This window comes from Strix aluco, chromosome 2, assembly GCF_031877795.1.
Source record: "Strix aluco isolate bStrAlu1 chromosome 2, bStrAlu1.hap1, whole genome shotgun sequence".
Classification (NCBI taxonomy): Eukaryota; Metazoa; Chordata; class Aves; order Strigiformes; family Strigidae; genus Strix; species Strix aluco.
This window is the reverse complement of record NC_133932.1, coordinates 34587074-34603566: the sequence shown is the minus strand read 5'-3', so window position 1 is coordinate 34603566 and position 16493 is coordinate 34587074. Positions and strand designations below refer to the sequence as shown.

At 43.0% G+C, this 16493-nt stretch overlaps 1 protein-coding gene across 4 annotated transcripts in view; it reads left to right on the top strand.

Moving 5' to 3' along the window:
• Positions 1–4022: 4022 nt before the first annotated feature.
• The window catches only part of TMEM50B (transmembrane protein 50B), a 22280-nt gene continuing 9809 nt past the window's right edge, over positions 4023–16493 (top strand). Inside the window, exons 1-7 of one of the 4 annotated variants that reach the window (XM_074814257.1) lie at positions 4023–4190; positions 10878–10988; positions 11431–11606; positions 12218–12330; positions 13351–13418; positions 14465–14557; positions 14760–14817. In XM_074814257.1, the coding sequence (XP_074670358.1) occupies positions 11508–11606; positions 12218–12330; positions 13351–13418; positions 14465–14557; positions 14760–14817 (431 nt within the window). In that variant the 5' untranslated portion in view covers positions 4023–4190; positions 10878–10988; positions 11431–11507. Of the gene's footprint in view, positions 4191–4808; positions 4880–10877; positions 10989–11430; positions 11607–12217; positions 12331–13350; positions 13419–14464; positions 14558–14759; positions 14818–16493 lie in introns of those variants that run through there. The other 3 variants (XM_074814256.1, XM_074814259.1, XM_074814258.1) reach the window with 3 other exon arrangements.

The following is a 16493-nucleotide window of genomic DNA, read 5'->3' as shown; positions in this document are numbered from 1 at the left end:
TTCGTCCTGTCTGCTGAGATTCAGTTAGGAGGCAGGGGTACGCTAGTGGTGCATGCATCACTTGGGCCAGCCAGTAATTAATGTACTCCTCGGTGCCTCTCCCAGGTTTGTAAAGATGGCCAGAAATAATGGGTGTCTTGCAGATACAGGAGTTAAGTCCTATAGAGTGGTGAAGTGGGAACAAAACCTGCCATGTAAGTAGCCCCAATCTAAATGCGGAGAAAGAAAAATCAGGTTAAACAGCAGTCCTGTTTTTCTGGGAACTCTTAAGAGTTCAGATTGCTGTCATTTCCTTCTTTTCTGTGAGATACAGATACGATTCACTGAGATCAGGGTGTTAGACCGGGTGATACCAGAAGGCTTTGACCTCATAAGCTCCTCACTCGTTTTAGCAGCTGTGTGTATGAATGTTTATTTCAATAACTTATCTATGCATTCTTGCTTTTAATGAAAACTGTAAATTAAACACACTTTTATGGAAGTCCTTTGACATAGTACTCGATCGGGTTTTGATTCTCATTATGATCTACAGGAATGGGATCTGAATTGCTGTTTAATCTAATCCAGTGACAGATTTAAAAAGAGCTAATTGCAAATCAAATTCATTGCACAAGAGTAAATAGAAACCAGATTGCAATAATCCAGCTTTGACGGATTCACTTTGTCTCACAATGAAGATAAGTATCAGCAGTTTAAATATTTAAGTTGTCATAATGGATGAGTCAGCATACTGAGTGATTTTATGTTCCTTTTAAAACTACTTGGTTTTAAAAGGCAGAGATGTGACCTGAGTCTCAGCACTTTAAATCAGCCTTACACTGTTACGAAAAATTGCCAGGCACAAAAATCCACTTCGTCAACATTTATGGCAATGACGATGAAAAGAAAAAATTAAATTTTTATTTTCCCCAGGTGTGTGGAGGAGTATATTTTTGCAGGGCTGGTCTATTTTTTTGTTGCTCTGAGCTCACAAAATCTTAAGAGCAGTGTTTAGTCAGTACTTCTAGAACAAGTAATGCCAAGTACTGCATACGAATTAGAAAAACCCAGGAGAGAATGGCCTTCAGAAGTAATTTTTCTGTCTGACACTAGACTGTTAATTTGAATTTGATAACTGTTATCTTATTACTGACCTCAGAAGGATGAAATCATTGCTGATTTCAGATACAAATACATGCTGCTTATTCCCAGAACTCCCTGTGTGTTGGGCTAATTACCATACGGCTTGTGGCTTGGAAGGCTTATCTAGATGACATCTTAATATGAAGATAAAATAATATTTATTATTAGGCTATATTAATTGAGGTATCAGTTTTTCTCAGGGTGAGGAATCTGTTTCTTGCCCAACGATCCGATTGCTCTTCCAAGCACTATTAGCAAGCTATACAATTATGCATGTTAGTGCTTTCCAGTCAAAGGAAGAGACATACAGCTATAGGCTATCTGAAATAACATCTCAGGCTGTCCTATAAACTGGAGAGTTTCTATATATGCTGTAAATATTGAGGCCTTGTGGTTTAACCCCAACTGGCAACTAAGCACCATGCAGCCTCTTGCTCACTCCTCCTCCCGCCCCGACCCCCAGTGGGATGAGGAAGAGAATCAGAAAGAAAAAAAATTAAAACTTGTGGGTTGAGATAAGAATTAATAATTGAAATAAAATATAACAGCAATAATAATGATGATAATAATAATGAAAAGGAGGGTAACAAAAAGAAAGAGAAGTAAAATGCAAGAAAGACAAGTGATGCACAGTGCAGTTGCTCACCACCCGCTGACCGATGCCCGAGCAGTGATCAGCCCCTCCCAGCCAACTCCCCCGGTATATATACTGAGCATGACATCCTATGGTATGGAATATCCCTTTGGCTGGTTTAGGTCAGCTCTCCTGGCCATGCTCCCTCCCAGCTTCTTCTGCACCTGCTGGCAGAGCATGGGAAACTGAAAAATCCTTAACTTAGGGTAAGTGCTACTTAGCAACAACCAAAACATCAGTGTGTTACCAACATTATTCTCACACTAAATCCAAAACACAGCACTGTACCAGCTACTAGGAAGAAAATTAACTCTGTCCCAGCCGAAACCAGGACAGGCCTGCTGAATATCTTTCAGCATAATAACACCTCTCAGGATGCATATGGAGTTAGGGAAAAGGCTCTGAGGAGAAGGAATAAAAGTCATGAGAAGCAAGAGCACGGAATGATGTAAGAGACAAAAACAAGTGGTAAATCTTTATTCTTAGTGGGAGAAACTGCCACTATGAGGGAGAAGGGGATCCGTGGTGTCTTCCTTATTTCCCTATCAGTTGTGTTTCCCTGGATGTGGCAACCACACAATTTACCTTCCCACAGCTGAGATCAGCTGTTAAGAAAACAGAAATGTGTGTGCACGTGTGGGGGTGGGAGGGGTGATAGAAAGGGCCTGGAAGGAAGAGAGGAGATTAGGGGGAAGGCCAACAGCCTGTAATGCTTCCAGATGAGGGTGAGAAGACGGTGGCACATGTATTAACAGGGATGGAGGATGGAGAGCAGGCACATGTGAATTACAAAGAAAATTGGCTATGATCCTTTTCAGTGAACAACAAGGCAAGAGTTTCCTTACAAACTTTTTCTTCATGGTATGGTTCTGAGCATCATGAGTAATAAACAACTGTTCCTCTTGATCCTCTCTGCAGTGGGTAGCCTCTTCTCTGGGCCAGATAAAGTGGGAAAGGAGGAGCTTCTTCAAAAGAAAACTGTGGCTTAGCTCCAGGCCTGGTGGAACACAGTGAGCACATAACTGAAGGAAAAAAGGAGGGGAGCTGAGAGAAGAGAGCTTTGAATGCAACTTTTAACTTTGAGTGGGATTTCATAGGGCCACACTTTAACTGTCTTTTAACAAGAAACTGAATATTCTGTGGCCATTTGGTTGCATCTTTACAGGCCTGTTTCACAGTGCTCCTTTTCTTACTTAGTGCCCCATATTGCTCTTCATCATTCTTGAGCAATATCCTTGAAACGCCTTCCTCTTTGTTTATCCTTTTCCACTCTTAAATTTTTACTTCTCACTTTTCAGATTGATTCTGTACTTAATTTCACCACAGTGTGAGTTTTCAAGACTAATCACTTTCCTAAATTCAATGCTTAAATTAATTCAATTGCAGCATTTTCCCTCAGTATCCCTAAAATCTTGATATCAAATCTGTTATAATAGGCAGCAGTCTGTATTTTACAAGATAAGGTACCTCTGGTGCTGGCATGGCTCTCTTTCCAATGCTTTGGCAAGAAATAGCCCAGAAAGCCAGAAAAAAAGAACTGAATACTGTGTGTGGGAAGTATGAAGGGAATTTGAGAGTCAAAAACTTGGGGTTGGTTGGTACGTTTTGGGCATGTTCGAAACCATGTTGTGAGCAGACGTGAATATCATGTCCATTGTGCAACCAAAATGCGTAGAAACACTCTTGGCTCTCCCTGACCGTGGCAGGTACGGAGGGGTCCCAGGGTGAGTGGTGTGGGGTAGGGCTCCCCGCTGGCTCGTCCCCAACCCCTGCTCACTTACTGCGTGCGGGAAATGGGGGTGCGAGAAGCGAGAGCGTGGACATCAGCCGGCTGGTGATGAGGGGGGCGTACAGGGGGTGCAAGTACTGCCCGGGCTGTGTGGGAGCTGGCTGGGGAACGCGGCGAAGTCAGGAAGAAATAATTCAGGCGCTTCTTCCCGGACAGCTGAGAGAGCGGAATTGCTTATTAATTCCGTTTGTCTTTACTGAACCCGGCGCAGGGCTACGGTGTAACAGCCCTTTGCGGTGAAGTGCGTACGTTCCACTATGGGAGCTGCTTGAGAAGCGTCCAGGTTAGCACACTGTACCTCACTGGGGGACACTGTAAGACGACTCGGGTCACAGCCCTTCTGGGGGGCGACTCCGGGCGTCCCATGTGGCTCCCACACCCTCAGGCCGGGGGAGGGGGCGGGGTCTCCCCCGCCCCGCGCGGAGAGAGGCGGGGCTTGCGCCGGCCCCTCCTGCCGCCCGTCGCTCCGGTGGCTGGCGTGGGCTGCCGCGTCGGCCAATCGTGGCGCGCCGTCCTCACCCGGCCTCCGGTGACGCGCAGCGCTAGCTTCCGATTGGCGGGCGGCCGCGTCGCTCGCGGGTCTCTCTGCCCCCCTCACCCCCGCTCCCCGCAGGCGGAAGGAAGAGTCTCGCCCAGGACGGGGGGGTACGTGCGGCCGTTGTTTTCCTGCCGCTCCGCTGGCGCCGGTGGGGGCGAGGGGTGGGGGGGCCGCGCCGGAGGCGGCTGCAGCGGCAGCGGCGCCGGTGGGGGGGCGGTGGCGAGGGAAGGAGGGGCGGGCGTTGGCGGGAGGGTAGCGCGGGGCACCCGTGTCCGGCGGCAGCGCGCGCCCGCTTGTCTCCCCCGGCCAGCGGCCCTCGCGCGCCCCGGTGCCCTCCGCCGCCTCCCTCCGGTGCCCTCCGCCGCCTCCCTCCGGTGCCCTCCGCCGCTTCTCGCCAAGCCGCGAGGGACCCTCCGCTGCACACCCCCCCGCCCCCCCGGCCGCGGGGAGCAGCGGCTTTTCCCTTCACCTGCACTCGGAGCTCGGGGCGGCTTCGTCCGTCCCGTCCCGGTCGCCCGGGGCTCCCACGCCCCCCTCGGTGCTGGTCAGGGGCAGCGCGACGGGTCTCTGCGGGCTTGGGGCGGGGGGTGTCCGGCGGCGCTTCCCTGCCCCTCACGCCGGAGCCGTGACCTTTTGCCGTAGCGCGGCCTCAGCCGCAGGAAGCCGCGGGCCTGTCGCCGGGGACCGGGGCGGGCAGCTGGGCCCGTCCCTCCCGCCGCAGGGCCGCCGTCGGGTCTTAGGTTGCCGTTATTCGCATCTGGGAAAGGAAGCGGTGGGACTGAGCAGAAAGTTTGAGGTCTGCAGAGGAAATTTTTAAAAAATTACTTATTTTTTCGAAGTAATGTGCCCTCAGTGTAACAGTTACCGTCAGGGCTTTGGTTGCAGCTTTGGGATTCTGCCTCATATTGCCCCGTCATGGCTTGAGCCCATTAAATAAATATTGATGTACATAGTGTACTCCTATGAGCAAGAATAGGCCTGTGGATGACTGCAGAATTGATCTTTTTTCTGCCTCTCTCAAGTCTTGAAACTTTAATAGCGCTCTTAATACTTGCTGTCGACTGCAGTCACATTGCTCTGGGGCTGAGCGTCACACAGATTCATGCAAGGCAATTGCCTGCTTAATAATTTTGCCACACCCCCTCGTTTTTGTATAAGATTATTTAAAAGTTCCTTTCTTTTCTCCTCCTGTTCTCTGTAAGACTTAAAAACTAGACAAAATAGTATTGGGCTATGGTGTATGGGAAACTGAAAGTGAAACTGCATATAATTAGTGAAATGAGTGAGTAGTCAAAAGACCCCCCTTAAAAAAATTACAGTGGTAGAAACATTCACATAAGCTTCTTACAGCGTCTCTGCCAAATACCTTTTCATAGTACATACATATGCGGAAGTGTGTGTCTTAATGCATATTCTGATCGATTGCTTGTGGAAGGTGCTGTCTTATTTGAGGAAAACAGGATTTTCTTCTTGACTTTATATTTCTTCTCTTCCTCCTGTCTATCTCTTTTTTTTCTTTGGAAATAGGTGGTTCCGTTCTTTGTTAACCTGGCAGTATTCTAGGGCCCTTGCACAGCTCTTCTTTATGCAGGCTTTTTCATATTTTCTTGCAATTGCTTTAATATTTTGTTCAAATGAAATCAGTTCATTTGGGGAGAAACTGATTTTCAGATGAAAACTTTGAGCTCCAGTTTCTTGTGTCTTCACTCCATTTGTCTGAATAATATATAACTCAGGTTTTAACCTGAGTGCTAGCATCTACCAAGTATTGTTTTTACAGTAAGTATAACTGTCCTTGTTAGTTCTTCAGTCACCAGTTTGTTCTTGCAAGTGTTCTTGTGTTTCTGTTTATTGGACATGAGTGAGAAATGTTTCCTGAGAAAGTGGGAGAGCCTGTCTGCCCTTGGAAAAGGGGAGGAGACAGATTGTAGGAAGGGCATTGAAGGACAGCTAATGCAAGGGGTTTTACCTGTTTCCTTGCTGTGAAGTATGTGGATGTAAAAGTGAGTTTTGTACCTTTTAGTCAGGTAAGAAGGTCAGCTGAAGGCATGTGTCTTCATCAGAGTTTTCTGTTTCTGTGGTAGGATACATCTGGGCTAAAACCTATGTATGTAACCATATTAACCCACATGAGGATAAACTTTAATTTATCTCCTGTGGTCTTGGTCGACACTCAACTTCACAATGTCACTGGTTTTTCACAGTTGAAATATAGCTTATTCTTTTCCTCTTTCTTTGTTAGGGGTGTTGAGAACTACATACATACAAAACATTAACACAGAAACACAGAATGGTTTGGGTTGGAAGGGACGTTCAAAGATCACCTAGTTCCAACCCCCCTGCCATGGGCAGGGACACCTTCCACTAGACCAGGTTGCTCAGAGCCCCGTCCAACCTGGCCTTGAACACTGCCAGGGAGGGGGCAGCCACAGCTTCTCTGGGCAACCTGTGCCAGTGTCTCACTGCCCTCACAGTAAAGAATTTCTTCCTTATATCTAGCCTAAATCCACCCTCTCTTGGTTTAAAACCATTACCCCTTGTCCTATCACTACATTCCCTGATAACGAGTTCCTCCCCATCTTTCCTGTAGCCCTCTTTAAGTACTGGAAGGTGCTCTAAGGTCTCCCTGGATGCTTCTCTTCTCCAGGCTGAGCAACCCCAACTCTCTCAGCCTGTCCTCACAGGGGAGGTGCTTCAGCCCCCTGATCATCTTCGTGGCCTCCTCTGGACCCACTCAAGCTGGTCCATGTCCTTCTTATGTTGGGTGCCCCAGAGCTGAACACAGGGCTGCAGGTGGGGTCTCACCAGAGTGGAGTAGAGGGGGAGAATCACCTGCTGGCCACACTTCTCTTGATGCAGCCCAGGATACGGTTGGCTTTCTGGGCTGCAAGCGCACATTGCTGGCTCATAGTCAGTTTTCCATCCACTAATACCCCCAAGTTCTTCTCAGCAAGACTGCTTTCAATCAGTTCATCGCCCAGCCTGTATTTGTGCCAGGATACAATTGGGTTTCTGGACTGCAAACGCACATTGCCGGCTCACATCCTTTTTTTCCACAGGGCTGCTCTCATTCCATTCGTCCTCAAGTCTGTATTGATATTGAGGATTGTCCCAACCCAGGTGCAGGACCCTGCACTTCGCTTTGTTGAACTTCCTGAGGTCTGCACAGGCCCGCTCCTGAAGCTTGTCAAGGTCCCTCTGGATGGCATCTCTTCCCTCCAGCGTGTCAATGTGCTCCTTCCCTCTAGTGTATTAAAACCAGTACTGTTTGATAGCTAGGTGTTTATGTAACAACTTGTGAGAGGGTGGGCAACTTGTGGCATTTGGGTTGGCTCTGTACTGTCCGTCATCCCAGTAAGTCTGATTGGTACTATGCTTACCTTTTAAATGAGAGCACAGGACAATAGTTGGTTGAACTTCAGGCTGGATTAATTGTTCTGGCATCCTGCAGTCTGCTTCCTGCCACTCTTTTATATGGAAACCCCATATCCCTTAGGGGTCATGCCCTCCTCACGTGGGTGCCCTCAATCAGGTGTGCATTTGATCAGAGATCAAATTCCTCACAAAGAGAGAAATATCCACACGCTGGTCACAGAATGTAGGCACATTCAATAATGCTGGAAGAAATGGTCTATCACTGCTTTTTAGTCGTGTATCTGTGAAGTCTGTACACATGTGGAGCTATGTCAGTAGTGAGAGAAATGTTTAATTATTTTTACTGTTGAGTGGGGCTCTCTTGAAATACCTGTATGAAAGACTCCTTTGCAGAATTCTGAATGGCATCAGTTAATGTTTAGGTCATCTTAGAAGAAGGGCATTAGCACCTCTGTTACCTTTTACCGCGGATCATATTCTTGCGTGCCTGCTCTAGCACTAAGCTTTCTTTGTGAAATCAAAGCTGGTTTCCAGCATTAGACACTTGTAGAAATAATTCAAGATTTCTTGTCTGTGTTCTGTTGCAAATTCTCTGCACCTTGTTTTTCCATGTTTGTCATCTTATTCCAGTGGAGCAGAAGAATTGTGTTGTCAGGTACTAGTCTGCTGTAGAAAGACCACCAACAGATAGTGTTTATTTCGCCTATTCACATTATATAGGGTGCTTCTCTCCTGAGCACAAAGATAAGATTAAAGCAAAGTGCAGGTTTGTGACCCAGTATTAAGCAACAAAAATATAATTTCTGATAAAATAATATGCTTTGGCAGAAGGCTACCCTGTATCTTAGAAGATACTTTAAAAAACGTGTAAATCAACTTTTTCTGGTCTCCCTATAACTCATTTGTTATTAATGCAGTTGTTAAAACTCCATTTGATATCCAATACGATTGAGAGAGGTTGTGTCTCATATTTTTGAAGTGAGCAAAATGCCTCTGGTCTGTCACCTAATGTTTAAAAAATGCTTAATTAAGACAGGGTTTTGTGCAATGTATGGTATCCATAACGTTTATCATTACTGACTTTGCAAAGTTGAAAGGGTTTTGCTAGGATAAATGCTAGTCAGGTTTTGGATTGGAAGTTGGCTTAATTAACTAGCTGACAAAACAAACCATATATCCCCTTTCAGTGGTAGAAGGGAATGACTTTTTTTCATTTTGTTTCAGCCTTTAGAAGTAGAGCAATTTTGTAGAAGTAAGAAGATTTCTTTCATTGAGTCATCCAAGAATTTAACAGGCTCTTTCTTAAGTATCACAGAAGGGTTGAGGTTGGAAGGCACCTCTGGAGGGCATCTGGTCTGACCCCTCCTGCTCAAGCAGGGCCACCTACAGCAGGTTGCCCAGGAGCCTGTCCAGGCGGCTTTTGAATATCTCCAGAGATGGAGACTCCACAGTCTCTCTGTGCCAGTGCTCGGTCACTCTCACAGTAGAAAAGTGTTTCCTGATGTTCAGAGGGAAATTCCTGTGTTTGTTTGTGCCCGTTGCCTCTGGTCCTGTCACTGGGCACCACTGAGCAGAGCCTGGCTCCGTCCTCTTTGTACACTCCCTGCAGGTATTTCTGTATATTGATAAGGTTCCCCTGAGCCTTCTCTTCTCCAGGCTGAGAAGCCCCAGCTCTCCCAGCAAAGGCATAGGAGAGATGCTTCAGTCCCTTCACCATCTTTGTTGACCTTTGCTGGACTCTCTCCAGTATGTCCATGCCTCTCTTGCACTGGGAAGCCCAGAGCTGGACACGGTGCTCCAGGTGTGGCCTCACCAGGGGGGAAGTAGAGGGGAAGGATCGCCTCCCTCCACCTACTGGCAGCACTCCTCCTAATGCAGCCCAGGGTACCATTCATCCTCTTTGCAGCAAGGGCACATCGCTGGCTCAAGTTCAACCTGGTGTCCACCAGGACCCCCAGGTCCTTTTCTGCCAATCTGGTTTCCAGTCAGTTGTTCTCCAGCACATACTGGTACATGAGGTTATTCCTTTACAGGTGCAGGACTTTACACTTTCCCTTGCTGAACTTCATGAGTTTCCTGTCAGCGCATTTCTCCAGCCTGTCGAGGCACCTCTGGAGGGCATCCAAGTAGAGGGTGAAAAGTAATTTCTGTTGTTGACATATCCGAAATAATTTTTTCCAGTGGCTTTTCTTGGCCTGCTTCTGAATTGCAGTAGAACTTTACATTATGTTTGAAGGAGGTGGGTTTATTTAGATATGTTAGTACTAGTTAAATGGTCCATTATGGGAAAAAATTCCAAAGGAAAATATAGCTTTGAAGAAATACAGCTTCAGTCATTCTGAAAATGACTGAAGGTGTATTTACAGGCAAGGTAAAAACTTTGGTAGGTTTGACATAACCACGACTGTGTTCAGTGAGGAGCAGAAGTAGCGCAGCGTGTTTGTCTATTTACTCCTACCTGTGGCCAAACCCTGGAGTGGGACAGCAGTGGGAACCATGAGCTCTGTGCCAGGGTGGGTGGGGAAGGGAGAGGTTAGTGCGGGATGAGGAAGAGACACACTCAGTGTTTGAAGAGGAACAAGTAAAGTACAGATGGAGCCATGTTAAGAGTGGAAAAGAAGGAAGGACTGTAGGAGCAGTTGTGAATCTGTAGTAGCACAGTGCGGCAATTTTGTTGTAGAAAGAATAAGGATCTGAAAATTGCTAGGTAAAAGTGTGATCTAGGAAAATAACTATATGGTTGAGTCCAGATACTGTACAAAAGTAAAATAATTTTGGAATTGAGTGATTGATTTTCATGCTTTAAGGTAGCATCGTAACTATGGATGGATTTCTGGAACTAGGTTCAAGTGGACAATTTTTATGTTATTCATAGGAGGTGTCCTGTGTTTGTAGTGTAGGCAAACTCTATTATTTTATTTTTATTTCACTTCTCACTCTAGACTTCTAATTACCATTATTAACAAGAAAAATGCTCTACATCTGTCTTTCCTGTAACATAATCGTAAAGGACATTTGTCTGTTGTTAGCCTTTAACAAGTATCTGGAAATTATTTATGGCAGGTTGGGAAAATACAGAAGTTGACAATACTGAAACAACATAGAATGGCATTAAGAGTGGCTGTGAGTCACTGCTAAATAAAAAACTGTAAATATTCTAACTTCTGATGTTCAAACTATATATGCTAATCGTCTTACAGTGTGAGAATAGGAATACAGGGTAGGATCTTATATAGCTACTGTCTCACCAAATTGTTTGAGAACTGTGTTGTTTTAGTAGTCACTGTGTAACACTAATTACCTTTACTTTCCTCTTCCTGTATTTAAAGTTCTGCATGACCCTCTCTCTGTGAAGCAGGACATTCTTTACCCTTGGTATTAGGTGACTCACTGAGTTGATTCCTTTTTCTCTGTGTTAGAAAGGCACTATACTATCTATCTTATCTGGAGACTGGAAATATGGGTATCTTATGCAAGATTCCTTGACCTACCTCAAAGACCAAGTTCTGGTCTGCGTATGGAGCCCTGTTGTATGTATCCTACTTTTCTTAACTGCTAATGCTAGAGAAAGAATTCTATTTTGAAGATAAAACTTAGATTGAAATATTTGCTTTTTTGCTCCTGCTTTTTTGCTTGCTTTTGTTTTTGTGTTACGTACATTTGAACAAACAGTACATTCTATTTGATTTCTTTTCTGTTTCAGACACAGTACTTTATATGTAATGCATAAGTTTTTTGGGTCGTGTGATGATTTTATTTTGTAATACTGTTTGTAAGGTAGGTTGTTTTTTTGAATATAGCTCAATATAGAACCCATAGAGTATATGGAATACTTAATTCTGGGGGAAAAAAAAAAGCCCCAACAAAAAGCAAATAAAAACTCACAGACATTGTAAAGATTGCTTGTGACTGTTGTCAGACATCTCAAGATTTTACTATTTTGTATTAAATGCATCTTTGGCTGTGTTTCAGGTATTTAGGACACAAGCGTGTATGGAAAAATTAATGTATAAGAACAAAATAAGAAGGGCAATCTAATCTTTGAGGAAATGGCAGGATTCCTAGACAACTTCCGGTGGCCAGAATGTGAGTGTATTGACTGGAGCGAAAGAAGAAATGCCATCGCTTCAATCGTTGCGGGCATATTGGTAAGTTTTGAGAGGACGTGAATCATAACTGTGTTGACAAGTTTGGAAGTATGACAGTTACATTTTTGTTTCAAATTCAGTGAAGTTTCACTCTTAACTGCCCCTCAGTCCAGTATATTTCTTTAAAACTTTTTAAAGTGTAATTGATACGCAGCTTTTTTGCAAGTCACATAACTTTGCATGTTGTCTGATAATGATGTACCAGTTCTGCTATCTCTTCTTTAAAAAGATTGAAATTCCTAGTGGATTTTTTGCATAATTGGATATGTTAGAACACCTCTGTAATACATAGTTTGTGTATCATATGTGTTTAGAATCTGAATTCTTGTTCTAAAAACTGTACAGGGAATTTAGCCATACACTGATGCTTAATTTGAATAGAAAATGTGACCGATTCCCAAATGCTCCTCTGAAAACATCAACTTTAAGGTTTATGCAGAACTTGCATATCAAACAGATTTACAGTCTGACTTAAAGCTAATAACTTTCTAGAATACCTTGTACTTGTTAAAAGGCAATTAAACCAATGATATGCATGAACATTTGCTGTGTTTTGCCTGCCTGTCTCTGTACCCTGGCAGCCTCGTAATACCAGTCTATTTTATTTCTAGTTTTTCACAGGTTGGTGGATAATGATAGATGCTGCAGTAGTTTACCCTAAGCCAGAACAAATGAACCATGCGTTCCATACCTGTGGGGTGTTTTCAACACTAGCTTTTTTCATGTAAGTGTATATGAAGGGAGTTCTTATAAAATAAACATGAGCAGTTTTTACTAGACAATACAGTATATGATAAAACTTTGAATCACTTGCTTATAAATTACTTACGAGTAATCTTGTTGTGCCTTTTTGCATGCCAGTGTAAAGGCCTTTTTTCTTTTACCTGTGGCCTTTGTTTCTGATTGTGGTTTGTTTATTCCTTGTTCTGTTGCCCCCCATTTGTTTTGAATGTCAGAAAGCAGACCTTCCATTATGCAAGTGGCTTTCTGTAATAAGTGCTTATATTTCTAGATCAATTTTCATGTAATGCTGCCCAGTTGCTTACCTCAAAATAAAACGTTTGATTGCATTTTCCCTTTTAAAAATAATTTTTACAGCTGTCTCTGGCCCAAAACTTCCTCAAATGGGAGAGGTAGCAGTATTATAGCTATTGTTATAAGGATGTAAATGTGGCAAGCTTGAAGGAGAAGTAATAGCTGAATCGTACAATATTGGTAAGAAAAAAGATACATTTGGATATGCAAGACCTTCTTAACACTTGGTATCTGAAAGTTTCTGGGGTTTTTCCTCAGCAGTGTAACTCATTGTAAGAAAATGTCCCTCCTTACAGGGTGTCTCTCACTTGAATACTTACGGTATTCATTGTGAAGGAAAGTAACTGGTATCATAATCATGTGAGCACAGTGTTACTGGCTGTTACTTTTCCTGTGACATGGCTTTAGATATTTTAAAAACTTAAACAGCCAAAGAGTCACCAGGAATATTTCAATCACTAAAAAGGGCAATTCTTTCATCTTACAGGTCTGTTAATGTAAAAATATAAGTAAAACTTAGGAACGAACATGGAGTTTGCTTGAAATTCAGTTGGAATCCTTCCGTTAAGGCACGTGTAGTAACGTGACTATACAGAATGCCAAGTAATTTTCCCCAAATTTGTCTCCTCTTGAAAAAAGCTACCTTTTTACTTATAACTTTAAATTGATTTTCTAATAATCTGAAGTTTATATGCTTTTTTGTTCCTAGGATAAATGCTGTATCAAATGCACAGGTGAGAGGAGACAGCTACAGTGACGGATGTTTAGGAAGAACAGGTAAATTAACTCTTAAAAATCATCTTGAGCTGAAAGACTGATTGTTGTTGGGTTTTTTCTAAGTGGTGGTTAAAGAAACAATAATCAGAAGTTAAGGAGTAGGAGGGAATTTCTGTGAAGTTAATTTCTTCTCAAAATTAACACTTGGAGATAAGTACTTTCTTTGTTAAAAAGGTGAACATAGAAACTTTCAATTTCTGTATGTCTTGAATACCTAAACTTTCCTCTGCAAATCCCATAGCTGCTGGGAGAAATAAATTTCTGCCTTGTGGTAGGCTATGGAGCAGACATTCCTTAAGAATGACTTATTTAGAATGTATCACAAACAGTCTGTTTCCTCTGTATGTCACTAACTGTGTGGTGTCTGTGGAGCTGCTGTCCTCTCTCTGTGCTTTCACTCACAATTCCCTTACTATTTTCCCATGTGGATCCCAGCATCTGTTTTCATGCGATCTGTAGAATGCCTCTCTGGAAATCTGGTAGGATTTACTGATTTTTGAACTAGCGTATGATGCTTCATAAATTGGCTTGAGATAATCTTTGCATAGAAATATTTTTCCTTTCCCATGAGTGAGCAGGTTGATTATTTTCAGTGGCGTCATCTTCCTTTTTCAGCAGGTGATGTCTAGCTATGGTAGATGTTGTCCATCTGAAAACATCTTTCTGAAGTAAACAGAGGAAGCGTTTGTTTTACGTGCCCTATTGGAATGCCATCTTTACCTCAGAAACACTATAGCTTTGGCAAAGTACCTCATCATTAGTCCACTCCCAAGTTGTGTTAAATGATATTATAGGCATTCCCTACAGGTGAGGGGAAATTTCTGGTAGTTGTGTCTGCTCACTAAGATAAGGGGAATCCAGCTACTATGTGTTTTGCTAGAGAAGGCGAATTTTGGTTTATGTTGCCCTTGATACAGGGTTTAACCCTTTCCCTTTGTGCCTTCAGCAAGGTAACATACTGTGTCATAATAGACTAGCATCTTGGATCATCTGTTACGATGGACAATAGTCTACATGGTTCTCAGAGGTTTTATTATCTCCTGCAGGTGCTCGTGTCTGGCTCTTCATTGGCTTTATGTTGATGTTTGGTTCACTTATTGCTTCAATGTGGATTCTTTTTGGAGCATATGTTACACAGAGTAAGTTTGTTTATTTTCACATATGGAGAAGTAATTTTGCTGTCAGCCAAAAGGCAGAAAATCCATAAGAATGGAAGTGTGTGGTTTGTTCTTGTCAGAGCCATACCATCTAGTTTTGCAGTCAGAGAATAGATGAATAGTGTGTTAAATACACCTTCCAATACAAAAGAACTTAATATTTCCTTTGTTACTTACTTTGCAGACACTAATGTTTACCCTGGATTAGCAGTGTTTTTCCAAAATGCGTTGATATTTTTCAGGTAAGTTATCTGGGCAAATTTCCCTCCTTCCAAAGGGGTATCTGACTTACCGGCCTCCGTGCACTTTGATACTCCTGGAAAATAAGTTCTGAAAGCTGGAGGCTGGCTCCAGGCTTGGACCTTCCACAATGTGGTGTTTGCTGCTCTCAGTGTAGGACCCTCTGTATCTCAATTTATTACTCACCCTGAGCTTTACTTGAGGCCCAAAGGGACCTCTTGGGTCACTGAGTAACTGACATTGTACAGAGAGCTGATGTGATATTAGTCAATGCATAAACTGATCAAACTCTTTCTTAAAACTACTTTTTTCTACTCTGCTGTTCCTTTTCTACTCACTTCGCTCCAGTGCTTAGAAACAATGTTTTATTTGCCCCTTCTCAGCCCCTGAGAGGCTCTTCGCTCCCCTCATGCTCCTGTTAGTCCAGCTCTTTCTGGTCTCACTGAACTTACAGCTCTAGAATGTGGGTGACCACGGATATGGACGTTATTCTGGGTGAGACATTGTCAGTGTCTGGATAATGGCAATGGTGTGTCATCTCTGTACTACAGATACCTTGGCATATATCCTAACAGCACTAGGTGGGAGATCCTATTGCCCTTTTCCTGACTATTTCATACCAATGGCTCAATTATCTGGTAACTGATACACCTAGATTTGTTTCTACTGGATGAGCTTTCAGTCATTAAGAGTGATAATTTTTTTCTTCTGAGAGCATGATGGCACATTTTGTAATATACACTTATTTTATTCTGCTTAATATCATTACGTATCTTTTTTTATATTGTATAATGCATTCTGCAATCCATGGATTTTATTAATAGAAGACGATGAAAGCATTAGTGTAAGTTCCAGTATCAGTCACTGAAGAAGTTCACATAACCTCCTCTTTTGCAAGTTCTTACCCACTTAAATTACTGTGCTAACAATTTTTCTTCTAGTACTGTAGCAAATGCTTTGCAGCGAGCTAGATCGACTGGTTCCACTGTGCCTCCCTGTTTGGAAAATGAGTTACGTTCTTGCAGAAAATAGCAGTTCCTGAATCTTCTGTAGTTTTGCACATGACTGAAATGGGATACTGATGAAGGCAGATTTTTGAGAATAGTTTCACCATGCCTGAAATCTTTAGTCTCATTTCAGTAGTTCAATGAACTTATTTCTGAAGCTGCTTGTTTCTGAAAGTGTCTTTCTTTAGTTTCTGTTGTACTCTGCAGATATATTTTAGGTTTATCTGTCTTCTAAAATTTGTTTTCTAGGTATGAACTATGAGAGAAATTACAACCTTTTTATTAAAAAAAAAAAAAGTTTTTGTTTTTTATCCCACCACAGACTTCAGGCAGCAACACTTGATAAGTCCATCCATTGCTGTAGACTCCTTTCCTTAGGCCAGACCTGGGTCAGGGATGCCCTTCTCAGTGTTCTTATCCAAAACTTTGGTTTTGATTGAATCAGATTCTCTTCCATCAGTGCTGTTTTGTTATGTCTGTATTTCCATAATGTCTGTGTTCCCTGAACCAGTCCTTCAGGATTTGCACTTCAGCCCTGGTTTTTACTCCACCAGTTTTTTTACTTAGTTTAACATGCTGTGTATTAGTTCTCTAGTTAATTGCCCAGGCATCTAGCTTGTTTTTTACTTATCGTTGCTTGTTATTGTTGGTCTCAGTGTCAGTATTTCTCA